This window comes from Pleurodeles waltl, chromosome 1_2 (genome assembly GCF_031143425.1).
Source record: "Pleurodeles waltl isolate 20211129_DDA chromosome 1_2, aPleWal1.hap1.20221129, whole genome shotgun sequence".
Taxonomy (NCBI): Eukaryota; Metazoa; Chordata; class Amphibia; order Caudata; family Salamandridae; genus Pleurodeles; species Pleurodeles waltl.
Window position 1 is genome coordinate 705301030 of NC_090437.1, and position 14580 is coordinate 705315609.

At 43.2% G+C, this 14580-nt stretch overlaps 1 protein-coding gene across 3 annotated transcripts in view; it reads left to right on the forward strand.

Moving 5' to 3' along the window:
* The window catches only part of TRIM2 (tripartite motif containing 2), a 299587-nt gene that overhangs the window by 246422 nt on the left and 38585 nt on the right, over nucleotides 1-14580 (forward strand). For all 3 annotated transcript variants that reach the window (XM_069242786.1, XM_069242794.1, XM_069242776.1), the window contains exons 9-10: nucleotides 1192-1360; nucleotides 5707-5777. In XM_069242786.1, coding sequence (XP_069098887.1) covers nucleotides 1192-1360; nucleotides 5707-5777 — 240 coding nt within the window. The remainder of the gene's footprint in view (nucleotides 1-1191; nucleotides 1361-5706; nucleotides 5778-14580) is intronic.

Sequence of the window (14580 nt, forward strand, 5' to 3'; positions counted from 1 at the left end):
CAAACCAAATAGATGATCATTCATAGGTGCTGTTGGACACCAGAAAGACCCCACAAACTTAATCTCACACAAAATCCCAAATGCTGGAACTGTAATGACCACATAGGTGATCTAGCACACATGCGATTTACTACCCCATCCTTCAAACATTTTGGGATAACATTAAAAACACCTTACATATTACTCCCACTTGCAAATTCTCATACATACTTCTCGGACCCCTAGATTCTCAAATAAAAAATGAGGCAGATGAAGCTCTCATAGATCTAATGCTAACACTTGTTTGTAATCTCATCCTTATGAATTGGAAGAATTCCAGTGTAGTCTCATTCTATATGTGGCGCGAATGCTTCACATTTTATGAGGTGTGGATAACATCTCCCTATAATGCTCTCCCTGGCGCCCATCACACAGATCCATGTGGAACTCACTTGATTATTTCCACAACCCACGTTTAGCCTCCTTAAACCTGTATAACCCCCACTGATGCTTGACTTATACAACCTTAAATAAAAGCGACACACATTTATCACCTCCATTAGCCAAAGTCATTTAAACCTAATATCTGTTCTCGCTTTTGGTAACGTGTTGACTGTTTGCTGTGCATATAAAACATCATGTAGATGGTTCCCTAAGCAAACTCAATGAATCTCATTTAATGTTTGCTTACCCGATCACTTACGATATTGTCCTAAAGTACCAACTTATACTCATTATGCTCACTGCCTGAAATATGTGATAATAATACAATCTGTACCCCACCTGTCTTCCTACTATACCCATTTTTTATGTGTCTCTCATGCTCGACTATATGACTGGTGTTAATAAAGGCAAGCACTCTCTGTCTCTTTTTTGTTGCGTTTTTTAACTGTCCCTCTATTTGCATTATGCATATAAAAATCAATAAAGACTATTTGAAATCAGAAAATAAGTCATACATAATCGAAGTGTAGTAGGCTCTTTATGCCCAAGGGCGAGGGTGCCAAAGCACTTGTTGCACCAATGATAGGGAGGCATCTGCCCACCAAGCATTGATTAGAACCTTTAGCAACAGTCTTTTTGCATTTTTATTTCTTCTTCTAAAACAAAAATCCAAATAATACCACACCAGGTTTCAAGCACTGTAGAAGACATGCGTGGTCCTATGTTTGTTTCCATGATGCAATAATCCAATATCTTTCCTTCCAACAGACTAAGATTGGATCTGGAAAACTGATGGGACCCAAAGGTGTTTCAGTGGATCGCAATGGGCATATCATAGTTGTGGATAACAAAGCATGCTGCGTATTCATCTTCCAGGCCAATGGCAAAATAGTAACAAAGTTTGGTACCAGAGGAAATGGGGACCGTCAGTTTGCAGGTAAATGTTTCCATTTCCTACCAATCTTTGCAAGATGACAAGGTTTGTTAACAAGGTCAAACAGGATACATACTATTCAAAGATAGAATATGCATATAAACATCTTTTTCTAACAATATTTTTGCAAGGATTTGAAATATGAACCAGTTCCACAGAGAGGGCAATATACTGATGCCCTGTGTACGGGCTTTTATTTCTGGTCAGCAGTTCTGCACCTATAAACATTAAGCCCCAAATAATTGAGTAGTTTGTGCAGAAACAGGTATCTTTTTGGAAAAATACAGATTGGTGCTGCAACTAAGAGGAAAGGAAGGATCTAGGTATTTAAAATAATAAAAATACATAGTTAGATCAGCCTTATTCATTTTGAAGGAGAACACCAGACGTGGGAACGATTTGGTTGTTAAAATGGTTCTTGCCAAACTCTAGTGGGTCATGTGCAGCAGTAGTAGCAAAGTTTAAGCCACAAATCATCATTTGTGTGACAGATGAGATACCCATTAGTGATGAGCTCAAATGTATAAAAAAGGAGACCATCATTTATCTACATCACTAATATTTAGCAATACATGAAAGTATCTAATGGTTGGGTTCAAGATCAGACTAAGGGGGTCATTACGACCCTGGCGGCCGGCGGTATGTTGGCGGTAACACCGCCAACAGGCTGGCGGTGTTCCGCCAGCAATTATAACCGTGGCGGAAAAGCCACGGCCATACCGCCGGCCCCTCCACTTTGCCGCCAGGATTCCGCCTGGCGGTCATAATGCCCAGGGCAGCGGTGCATGCACCGCTGCCCTAGGGATTATGAGTCCCCGACCGCTGGCCTGTCCATGGCGGTACACACCGCCATGGAAAGGCCGGCGGTAAGGGGACTTGGCATGGGCAGTGCAGGGGCCCCCAGGCATAGCCCCGTTGCGCATTTGCGCAACGGGTGCTACTGCACCCGCTGCACATCAGCATTGCCGCCGGCTCTATTACGAGCCGGCTGCAATGTTGATGTGACATTTCCGCTGGCCCAGCGGAAATGTCATAATAGGGAGACAGAAATACTGCCGGCAATGGCGGTATTCTGTCTCCCGCGGCCTCAGCGGTCTTTTGAAAAAGAGACCGCCGAGGTCGTAATGACCCCCTAAGTGTTGAACTGAAAACCAACCAATGAGTTAATTACTCATCTCCAGTACAAGTCTTTAAACAAATTCAGAACTGACTTACAAGGTTTTGCTGCCAAATGAAATGTCCCATATCCCAGGTATTTACTATCATGAAATGTATGATGACAAATGTTAAATGAAATGAAAGGGACATACCCAATACCATTCCTTGAAGGCATAACTGAATACAGAAATTGTAACTAAACAATTATTCAGAAAACTACTCTTCCTTTTTCTATTTGTCCATTTCTCCCAGATTTGTCAATAGATGTGCAGTGACAGAATATATTGTAGTCTTGAAGTTATTTAGCTTAGTGTTATTTGGGTGTAAAGACCTGCCTGTTCTTTCTTCACTACATCATGTTGCTGATCATACCCAGCTATCAAGATCTTCCTGTGTAGGTATGTTAATATTTTGAGGACACTGTAGACAGGTGCATTGCTTAGGGAGCTTACAAGCTTTCTGTCAGAGAGAAAAAAAGTTCAGCAAGGTTCGCTTTGTTGGGATGAATCTCTAAGCTGTACTAAATGTTGGTTCATGTGCATGATGTATCTCACAGGTCAAATTTGTTACAGGGTGTGTCTTTCATGGCATCTCGATTAAGAGATGACTAAGAGTGCCCAGTGGCTGAATTTAAAAGTGAATCTCACACTCTGAGGGGGTGCAGGAAGTTTCATTAAGTTGAGGATGACATTATGAAAGATTGGTAGATTGAATTTCATGAAGATTCAGGAATGACAACTGAAGGTAGCTGTAGCAAATCCACCTTTTGTGCGTGGCCAATACATAAGAATAGGGCACACTACATATGGGGGTTAGTGTGCCCTCACAGTGAATGAAAAAAATCCCAAAGGTATTTCACTGTGTAGGCCTAGTTAGACTTTTCTCTAATAGGCCTAGATGGAATCAAGGGCCAGATGTATCAAGCAATTTTGCATTTGCAAACGGTGCGAATCGCAAAATTCAGCCTTTTGCGAATGCAAAAATGCCTTTCAAGATGTATGAAAGGCATTCGCTGTGCAATTTTAAGGAATCGCAAAAATATCCTTAAAATTGCGACCCCATTTGGAGAATCGCAAATTGAGTTTCTCTAAATAGGAAATCGCAGATAGGGAATTCCTTTTTGCGATTTCCAAAGCACATGTATCAAGCATTTCCTAAATGCGAATTGGGAATTTAGGAAATGCAGTTACCACCAAATCAAATTTGGTGGTAAGCATGTGCAGTTTTAAAAAATGCATTATACATGTGTGTGCTTCACATGTCCACAAATATTTTTTTGGGGTGCATCAGAGGGGGCCTTAGGCCCCCAGCACCCTGGGGTTTGCATTACCTAATTTGCGAATTCCTAACTGGAAAACAATTCGCACCTATGGGCCTACTGGCCCATAGGGATGAAAGGAGTCCCATTCTCTAATTGCAATTCAGTAATAGCGATTGCGAATTTCAAGAAATAGCTATTACCGAATCGCAAATTTCATACACCTTATTTTGCATTTAAATCTGACGTAATGGTGAAATCAAATTTTTTATATCTTAGTCCAAAAAGGAACTCTGTAAAAAGGCATTTTAGGCTGCCTGAGCTAAAACGGGCCTAACACAAGTTCTACCACACATCACACCTCCAGAGGAAACACATCCTTGACTGTAATAGATAACAAGCTTGACCCATAGGACAATGACATGCCTCTGAGGCCAGGAAAGGTCAATGGGTGTTAACTACTGACCGGAATTAGGTATCTGGGAGTGGACAGGAGTAGTTTACATTCCAAAGGGCAGTTTTTGCCCTACTGCTTTTGACTTGGACATACAGGGAGGGCTTCTACTATTCATTCCTATAACCCTCCCAGATAGCCGGTCTACAGCCAAAGTAGGAAGGAAAGATAGTTCTGCTACCCCTCATACCAGCACTGGGAAAGTTAACAACTCTGGTTCAGAGGACAATGGCTGATTAAAGAGAACTAGACCCTGCAGGAGACCTAGCTGGAGAGAGGCCTACCCTGATGAGCCAGGGGATGCAGGCCTGACCAGAAAAAGCTTTCCTGGCAGTAGGAAACAAAATCTGAAGGTAATACTTTTGACTGAGATAATCTGCTTTGTGTAGCCAACCTCCACTCCATCTCAGTCAGCCTGAAATTGTGCCTGGGTCCAGGTCCACTACGAATTGTTGCTTTTCCAGAGTGCTTGACTTTTCTAGGAGCTTTTTTGCCTTAGTGTTCCCCTTAACCTATTGTGAATATCTGTCGTTTTGCCCATTACATTTGTCCCTATCTATTTAGATTGGTTTGAGAAGTTTATTGTGTTGTATATTTTCAAATGTTGGTATTACTTGAACTTAGCACCCACTTCTCTGGGGATTGCCTGCTACTTGTGCTTTCAGTAATTGAGCAGAGATTCTTTCAAAACTGCGCGTTGACCTAATCGGACTGGATTTATTGAGTTGGTGGGTGTGCTAACCCCAAATTAATAATCCAATTTTTGACAGCAGCAACAGTTACCATATTACCATCTGAGCACTGTAGCTTCTCTATATATTTTCCATCTACACATCAAGATCTGGAACTTCTCTGTATCCATCTGGTTTGCCAAAATGCTGCTCCAGTTTAGGAGAGATTTGAAGCCTCATCTCTTTAAAGAACATTATGCACTAACTTTCCTCAACTCAGTTCCATCTCCTTTTAACTGTGGACTTTATGCTTACCTCTAAACATGTACAGTGCTTTGCTGCAGTTTGGCTAGTTAGTATTGTGCTATAGAAATACCATATACATATATGCATACATCTATGTATCCTGTTTATATAGTACAAAATGTGTTAATGTCTCTGATGCATTTATTTATGCAAATCAGCGGCTTATTAAATTGTATCAACGATGATTGGCTCAGTTTAAATCATTCTAAGGCTAATCTATTTTGTAATAGGAGTTCTGATAAAATATAAACACGTGTATACCTTGTGGAACACGGTGTGCAAGATATGAGCAACTATTGTGTGAGTTCAATTGCTTTTTTGCCTTATTAGTTGGCCTAAAACTTAGACCAACGAAGATGGTATACGTTAAAAATAAATAATGGAAGACACATTCACAGATGAATAGTTACTGTTACTACTAAATGGTTCTCTCCTACCCATTTTACTTATGGATAATGTACTTGATGTTTAAAGTCTCATTTTCTAACTGCATTCTCCTTAGGTCCTCATTTTGCAGCAGTGAACCACAACAATGAAATCATTGTGACGGACTTTCACAACCACTCTGTGAAGGTACGGTGCCAGGCTTTCTGTTTTTAAGCTACTGTATCCTGCATACTGCCTCACAGTTTTGTTCACCAGGTTAATGAATAACTAGCACATATCTGAAATGAATGTTCCATTTTCCCAGGAAGGAGGGCTTACTGATAAATCATGGTTGCACTAGTAAGTGTGGTATGATTGCAGTATGCTTAAAAGGATTCGATCATCAATATTTCTCTTAAATGCTTGGCTGTCAAAGCTGATTTGGTACCGCCACTGCTTAATGTTATAACATTATTTAGACATTCTTTTTGTAGTTGCTGAAGCAAAAAAACAGGCATTGTACACTGAAAGTTTGTTTAACAATGCCGATTTCGGAAAGATTTTGGATGAAAACTCATATTAAAGGGGAGTGGTGGAAATCATTTAGAAAATGTTTATTTTCTATTGCACAAATATCTTTTAAAACAAATATAGCATTTGATGTATTGTAGGCACGGCAAAGACGTAACTATGAATTGAATATTTTTTGTAATTGACTTTTATTTAGGTTTTTATACTTTTACATCTATTCTGCCCCTCCACAGACCACGTAGCTCCTGAAAGTCTAGAAAGTTATCTGTTTTGGTATAATGTTAAAGTGGGTTTGTAATTAGCTCTTTCATTTCTTCTTTTTTTATCACATTAAAAGGCTTAATTTGTTTAGGCTTTGTTTCCCCTGTTGAATAATGTGTGGGTTTTTTTTAACTTAATTTAGAAGGGATCTCAAAACTCACCTCTTCAAGGACCTTTTCCAACTCAAGGCCAAGGCAACATCCACAATCAGTAGCCTCATCTCTGGAATCCTAGAGCCTCCGCCAATTGCATAGCAACGCTACTCCAGAACATCGTAGCTTTCTATACAGTCTCCGAATTTTCTAACCAGTGGTTAATTTGAAAAAGAAATAAGGAACAAGGGCTCAACATTTTTCTTAGGAACCCAAAGGTTGCACTTCCAGACACCAGGGTTGCTGGATACCAAGATTGCCTAGTTTTGATTTCACCTCATGACTCTATCTTCCAATGATCTACACAGCCTGCCTCTTTACCTCACTACTGTACCAGAATAACCCCTCCAGCCCCACTTGGGGCAGAGGTAGGGGACCCTAGTAGGGGCCATCAGGCCTGGCAGGCCCCTGACAATTCGGAGGCGAGTATGATTAAAGAGGTCTACCCAGGAACTCACTCTGAGTCAAGCAAAGATTGATTAGGCTTGCCGCCCACACCATGTCCTTATGTTCTTGTGCTGGCTGTGGTTCCCCCTCTCATGGAATCACAATCTCAATCATGAGTGGAGTTACACACAACTGTGCTGATTGGCTTGTTAAGCATAAACACTTTAATTTAGCAAATACAGGGAGTGCAGAATTATTAGGCAAATGAGTATTTTGACCACATCATCCTCTTTATTCATGTTGTCTTACTCCAAGCTGTATAGGCTCGAAAGCCTACTACCAATTAAGCATATTAGGTGATGTGCATCTCTGTAATGAGAAGGGGTGTGGTCTAATGACATCAACACCCTATATCAGGTGTGCATAATTATTAGGCAACTTCCTTTCCTTTGGCAAAATGGGTCAAAAGAAGGACTTGACAGGCTCAGAAAAGTCAAAAATAGTGAGATATCTTGCAGAGGGATGCAGCACTCTTAAAATTGCAAAGCTTCTGAAGCGTGATCATCGAACAATCAAGCGTTTCATTCAAAATAGTCAACAGGGTCGCAAGAAGCGTGTGGAAAAACCAAGGCGCAAAATAACTGCCCATGAACTGAGAAAAGTCAAGCGTGCAGCTGCCACGATGCCACTTGCCACCAGTTTGGCCATATTTCAGAGCTGCAACATCACTGGAGTGCCCAAAAGCACAAGGTGTGCAATACTCAGAGACATGGCCAAGGTAAGAAAGGTTGAAAGACGACCACCACTGAACAAGACACACAAGCTGAAACGTCAAGACTGGGCCAAGAAATATCTCAGGACTGATTTTTCTAAGGTTTTATGGACTGATGAAATGAGAGTGAGTCTTGATGGGCCAGATGGATGGGCCCGTGGCTGGATTGGTAAAGGGCAGAGAGCTCCAGTCCGACTCAGACGCCAGCAAGGTGGAGGTGGAGTACTGGTTTGGGCTGGTATCATCAAAGATGAGCTTGTGGGGCCTTTTCGGGTTGAGGATGGAGTCAAGCTCAACTCCCAGTCCTACTGCCAGTTCCTGGAAGACACCTTCTTCAAGCAGTGGTACAGGAAGAAGTCTGCATCCTTCAAGAAAAACATGATTTTCATGCAGGACAATGCTCCATCACACGCGTCCAAGTACTCCACAGCGTGGCTGGCAAGAAAGGGTATAAAAGAAGGAAATCTAATGACATGGCCTCCTTGTTCACCTGATCTGAACCCCATTGAGAACCTGTGGTCCATCATCAAATGTGAGATTTACAAGGAGGGAAAACAGTACACCTCTCTGAACAGTGTCTGGGAGGCTGTGGTTGCTGCTGCACGCAATGTTGATGGTGAACAGATCAAAACACTGACAGAATCCATGGATGGCAGGCTTTTGAGTGTCCTTGCAAAGAAAGGTGGCTATATTGGTCACTGATTTGTTTTTGTTTTGTTTTTGAATGTCAGAAATGTATATTTGTGAATGTTGAGATGTTATATTGGTTTCACTGGTAATAATAAATAATTGAAATGGGTATATATTTTTTTTTGTTAAGTTGCCTAATAATTATGCACAGTAATAGTCACCTGCACACACAGATATCCCCCTAACATAGCTAAAACTAAAAACAAACTACAAACTACTTCCAAAAATATTCAGCTTTGATATTAATGAGTTTTTTGGGTTCATTGAGAACATGGTTGTTGTTCAATAATAAAATTAATCCTCAAAAATACTACTTGCCTAATAATTCTGCACTCCCTGTATTAATGAGATCATAATGGTACGAAGAGTGGGGTGAGTGGGCCGTTTTAGACAAGACCTTGATGGGACTGTATTGTAGTAAAATTTCATAGATCATCTTTTGTAAAGAGCTTGTTGAGACCACGGGTAGCTTCGGGTTGTAAAGATACTAAGATTTGTGCACTCCCCTTAGGGTATTTATATAAACCTAAAGTGTTGGGAGCCCCTCAGGGCAGGCATAACAATTTTCTCCCCTGCCCAGAGTTTGTCTCCCGTAATAGTTTTTCTGCTTTAAGCAATCTGGATGATTTGAGTTGACTTGTGACTAGTTAGGCTGACAGCATAGTACCCTCACCTGATTTTAGTTTTTTTCCCACCCCCACTACTAGTTTAGTTTCTAGGAGGAACTTGGCTTTCAAGGATAGAGCGTTGAGGCTATTGAGTGGGAACGTGGCAGGTCTTTATTTTAAGATAACAATACCGGAATGGGTAGCCTTTATCAGCCAATATGATATACTTATGTTTCAGGAAACTTGAGAAACCCAGGATGTATTATTGGATGGATTTGAATGTTTTAGCATCCCAGCAATCCCCCTCGGTAAGGGCGAGCATCAGCTGGGTTGGCGATTTGGGTGAACCATTCTGCAGGGGGTTGTTCTAAAGTAATCAAGTCAAAAGATGTTCATTTTTAGATTCTGAGATAGAGCAGGGGATGAACCCTGTATTTATTTAACTTTTACGATTTTATTAGCACTCTGAATGTTAAACTTCCTATTTTATTTGAATGTATTTCTATGTTACAAAGTGATGTTGGCATTAAAGGGCAACAGGCAGGTTTTTGCTTAGCTGGGGATTTTTTTTTAATAGTTAGCTTTATTTCTTTTAAAAGTAGCATAACAAAGACAGTGAGCTTATATCTGTCAAGTCAATAAAAGCATGCAAATAAACATGATGATAATCACCACATTCTTCCCCAAAATACCAAAGTAATTTCTCTCAGAACTGCAAACCGTGGTAGGCCCGCCAGTGCCGCAGGATTTCTCCATAGTTGAGCAATGTCTTTTTTAGCAGCTAAGCATGCAACCCCCACAAAGGTGCAATTGGTGCAAACCAATTCCTCGAGAACCCCCAAGAGGGCTACCTTAACAGTACGCTCAGTCGGACACTCTAAGACCCCAGAAATCTCCCGCTCCACTGCCTCCCAGAAGAGGCACACCCCAGGGCACCCCCAGGCCACATGCAAAAGGTGTGCCTCCAGATGACTACACCTCATACACCCAAAATGCTTCGTCAGACACATGCGTTACAGGTGCAATGGGGATACATACATCATATGCAAGTAGTTAATTTGTACATCTGTAATCATGTGAAAATGGCCAGTTCCCTGGGTGCAAGGTAGGCTTCCCTCCAGTCGTCCTCATCTAATTCTCCCACCCATGTTGTCCACTTGTCTCGAAATGTGGCTAGACCGTCAGGGGCATTAGTAAGCAACGATCGATATATCTGGGTAATGGCTTCCTTTCCCAGATGGCCCATAAGCAGTTTAGCTTCAAGATCTGGTCTGAAAGGGGCAGCTGGGCTGCAGATGAGTACGAAGGGCGTAGCGCAGATGGAGGAAGCTGAAAAACTGTGTGTTGGCTAGGGCATATTGGTCCTTCATCTGCTGGAAGGACATCAGATTGTCACCGTCATATACGTCCCCCAGGTAGGTAATCCCAATGGAGTCTCACTGCTACGCAATAGAGGTGTCAGTTTGGTAAGGTGCCGATCCCAACCTGTCAGACACAGGGCCACCCTCCAACACTGCACTGCCACCTGTGTACAGTCAGGGGGCGGTCTGTGGAACTGGGATGCCATACAATAGGCCAATAGGCTATCGAATCCCAGTTGGTAAAGTTCCAACCGATAAGCCGGGTCGTACCACCCGCCGGTGAACCAGTCGTTGACCAGTACTAATTGGGCAGCCAAATAATATATGTAGATGTCTGGTACCCCAATCCACCTTCATAAGTACATTTCCGTGCAGAACAGAACGCCACTCTGTGACACCCTCCTGGCCAAATAAAGGAGGTGACTTTGGAGGTAAGGGACCAAAACCAAGTGTGGGGTACTGTATATGGGAAGTTTGCCAGCAAGTACAGATACGGAGAGACCAATCATTTTGAAAAGGGCATTTTGATCCACCAGATTAAGTGGCAGGCAACGCCAGTGGCCCAGGTTCCAATCCAAGGCCTGGCAGAGTGGCTGAAAGTTGAACTTCCATTCCAAATCCAGAAGTGGGGAGAGGTATGTTCCCAAATATTTGATTGCATTTTGCCTTACCAGGATGTCCGGGAACCAGATACGGCTCCCTCACACTCAGTTCTCTTGGCCAATCCCCCACCTCCAGCCGCTGATGAGCAGGTCGTATCGTAAGAGGCAGGCCAGCGGCTCAGTGGCCAGGGCAAATAACGGGGGAAAGTTGGCACTCCTGACGCATCCCTCATCCAATCGTTAATGGGTCTGACATGATACCATTGACCTGCACCTGAGCCATTCGGTTATGATGAAGAAGATGGATCATTTCCCGGAAAGTCAAGCTAAAGCCCATCCGTAGCAGTACGACCTCCATGAAATCCCAGGCAAGTGTGTCAAATGCATTGTGGAAGTCCACCAGTAAGAGTACCAGCCCGCTCCCCAGCTGTTCCGACTGTGAGAGTGCCACCTGGACCCATCGGACGCAGTGACATGTGCTCCTTCCCGGCATGAATACACATTGACCAGGGTGTCTCAGAAAGAACAGCTGAGATTCCAGTGCTTCTCGCTGCCTGACATATCCTTTAATGATCCCCCTCAGAGAGGGTTTACCGGCCGCCCAGAGCACCATTGCCTACGACACCGACCCAGAGTTCTCCCAGAAATAGTTCAGTAACTCCTGGTCTATGAAAGCTACACAATCAGGATCTTTCAGGTACCAGGCGTGAAGTGCCACATCGGGCGCCAGGTTTGGGTGGAGGCTCCCCATTGCATGAGGAGGGGGGCAAATCTATAAAATGCAGTGTGTCCCAGCAGTAACTTACAGTGCAGAGGTTTGAAGTATCCAAAAAGGTGATTCAATCCAGTTAGAAAAAAACATATTTTGTAGATAGGTACTGGCAGTTCCCATCTCCTCTTCCCATATGATTTGCCACAGGGAATTGGGAATAACATATATTGAAGACTATATCAGAGCCTACCACTATTATGGCTGGCTGTGTGGAAGAATACCAATGCAGGACTCGCAAGGGATATTATAAAGGATTGCCTTAGTTGTAACAAAGGTCTTGAGATTCCCTGGTTAGCTGGTGTGGAATCTAGCCTGCGTAAGGTCAACCTACATTACGCTTTTATTGACCCTAACGGGAATTCTTAACATTAATAGGAAACAGCAGCAGAAGGCCTTATATAACCAGGCGGGTTGGAAAGAACAACCACAGAAAGAGGGAAGCCCAGTGTGGTCACCTATTTAATTTTGAATTTGGAAACAGACAGCCAGCCAGTGGGGTATATGATCAGGTCAATAGGCCATTGGGAAAGGAGTTTGTTGTTCCGCTATCAGGCTACCACGATAAGGCATCTGCTGTGTTTACCAGTAGGTTTTAACGTGAACCTTGACTGTACGCCCTGCCCTTGTGATGGGGAATCTGGGCAAATGAGGAAGCACTGTGTTTTATTTTGCAGGTACTATTTTATGTACTCAAGCACTTTCTGATTACCCGGGTAAAAAAGCTTGATCCTAGTAACCTCAAGATTGCCCTTAATACCTTTTTAGAGCTTGGTGACGATGAGGTCATTGCCCTTTTAGGGCCTTTTCTGAGTGCAGCAGTGCGAGCTCGGAGATCCATGAACACGGAATAAGTATTGTTTTGCTATCTGAATTGTCGCTCATGGCACCTGTTTTAGAATTGTTTTTAATGATTGTTTTTTTGATTGTTTTTACTTATTTATATATGATATGTATTTTAATATGTTTGTTTGTACTTTTATGGATACCCTGGTATTCAAATAAAGCTATTGATGATAATGATGATGACCTCACTCTTGTAGGTTCTTGATGCTTACTTTCTCCCTTTGTAATAGTTGTGCTATATATTTCTCCTTCTTTAAAAAAATATTACTATAGACTTCACTTAAGTACTACATTCAGAAAGTAAAGTAAGGGAAATTCCCAGGGTCATCGACATCTGAATGTGGAAAGCAAGAAAAATCCTGGAACTAGGGAAACATGGCAGCAAGACAAGGGTCAAGAGTATCTGGCGAAACAATCTCATTACTACATGTCTAGCTTTCACCATCTGATGTCCAGTGAGAGAAAGCCCTCCAGTTTAAGTCTAGCTTTCCCTGGTGAAGCTGTAATTCTAGTCAGTCAGTGCACACAGAATGGCATCTGTGTTCAGGAAAAGCGGGTGAATGTTCTGTACTGGATTCACTCTACCTTAATGTGCTCCTCTGTTTCCATACAGTAGCCTCAACTTTTCTGGCAAGGTCTGCAAGTATGTAGAAACAGGTTTTCAGTTCTGAATTCCCTGGGCAGTTGTAGAGGGTGCGGTTGGCTCTACTATGGAGCAGTACACCACTCCGACCGCACTCCCGCAGCGTCAGACACAGCAGGATGATCAGAAGGAAAATCCTGGTCAGCTGGCGTCTACTGAGGAGCCATCCTGCATGGAGTTGCTTGCAGCCATGCAGGGGTCCAGAATGGCTCCTGAGGGAAAAATGGAGTCCGTGGCGCTAGAAGTTAATCTTCACCATGCTGACCTTCGGAAAGTGTCAGAAAACATTTGAACGGCAGAGGGCTCCATTTCTGACCTGCAATCCGAAGTGGACTCACTGAAGAAGCAAATGGACACGGTCACCTACAAATCTGCGACTCTTGAGGCATGGGTCGAGGACGCTAGGCTAGGATGTGCTGCAACAATGTTCGACTCGTTGGGCTCCTGGAGCGGGCCGAGGGCAACACCATGGAGGTATTTATGGAACGCTGGGTATCAGATGTGCTCAACCAGGATGGACTATCTACCTTGTTTGTAATTGAAAGAGCACATCAGGGGCTGGTAGCTGCCCCTAGACCTGGGCTGCCACCACATGCCGTCATAATGCACATCCTAGATTACAGGGACCATGATTGCATAGTTCAGGCTGCCGGGGAAACAAACACTGCCCAGTTTAAGAACCATAGGATATCAATATATCCGGTCTATATCAACAAGGTCCAGGGCTCCAGAACGGGCTTCTTGGTGGTGAAGGCCAAGTTGCGTTCAATGAGTATCCTTTACATGCTCCTGTATCCTGTGCACTTGCGGGTCCTCTTGGTGGACAAATCCCACTTTTCCTATACCCCAGAGGATGTATGGCACTGGCTAGAAATATGGGACAAGGTACCCAGGAGCGGGTCTGGATGTGGACAGACAGGTAAAGCGAGTGCTCTGGGAGCCTGCAGTCCTAACTGGAGGACATGTAAGTCCTCAGGGGTGGACAACCCCTCACAGTCTGGTGGTAAAGGCCCCTGCAGGGTTGAGATTCAGCGTGACGAAACTATGGCCCTGTTGCACCTGGCCACAGTGACCAGTGATGGAGGAAGAAGGGAGGCCTTGGAGCCGGCGACGAAGTTGGGAGATGCTTCTGACTGAACTCTTCTCCTACTAATGTATCTCATAATATCTCGGTGTGCCTTTTCTTCTTGTCTCTCTGATCTTCTAGGTTTCGGGGGGTGCAGGGTGGTATATATGTCCTGATCCTGCAGTTGTGCATAACGACTGAGTTCAATATGTGATGTCTTGATTTCCATTATTGTTTTCACTGTTTTAGTGGTGGTCGCCATAGATTAACCAGCTATGTATCTTATGATTGATGCAGTATCATATTATTTATGTGGCAAGGG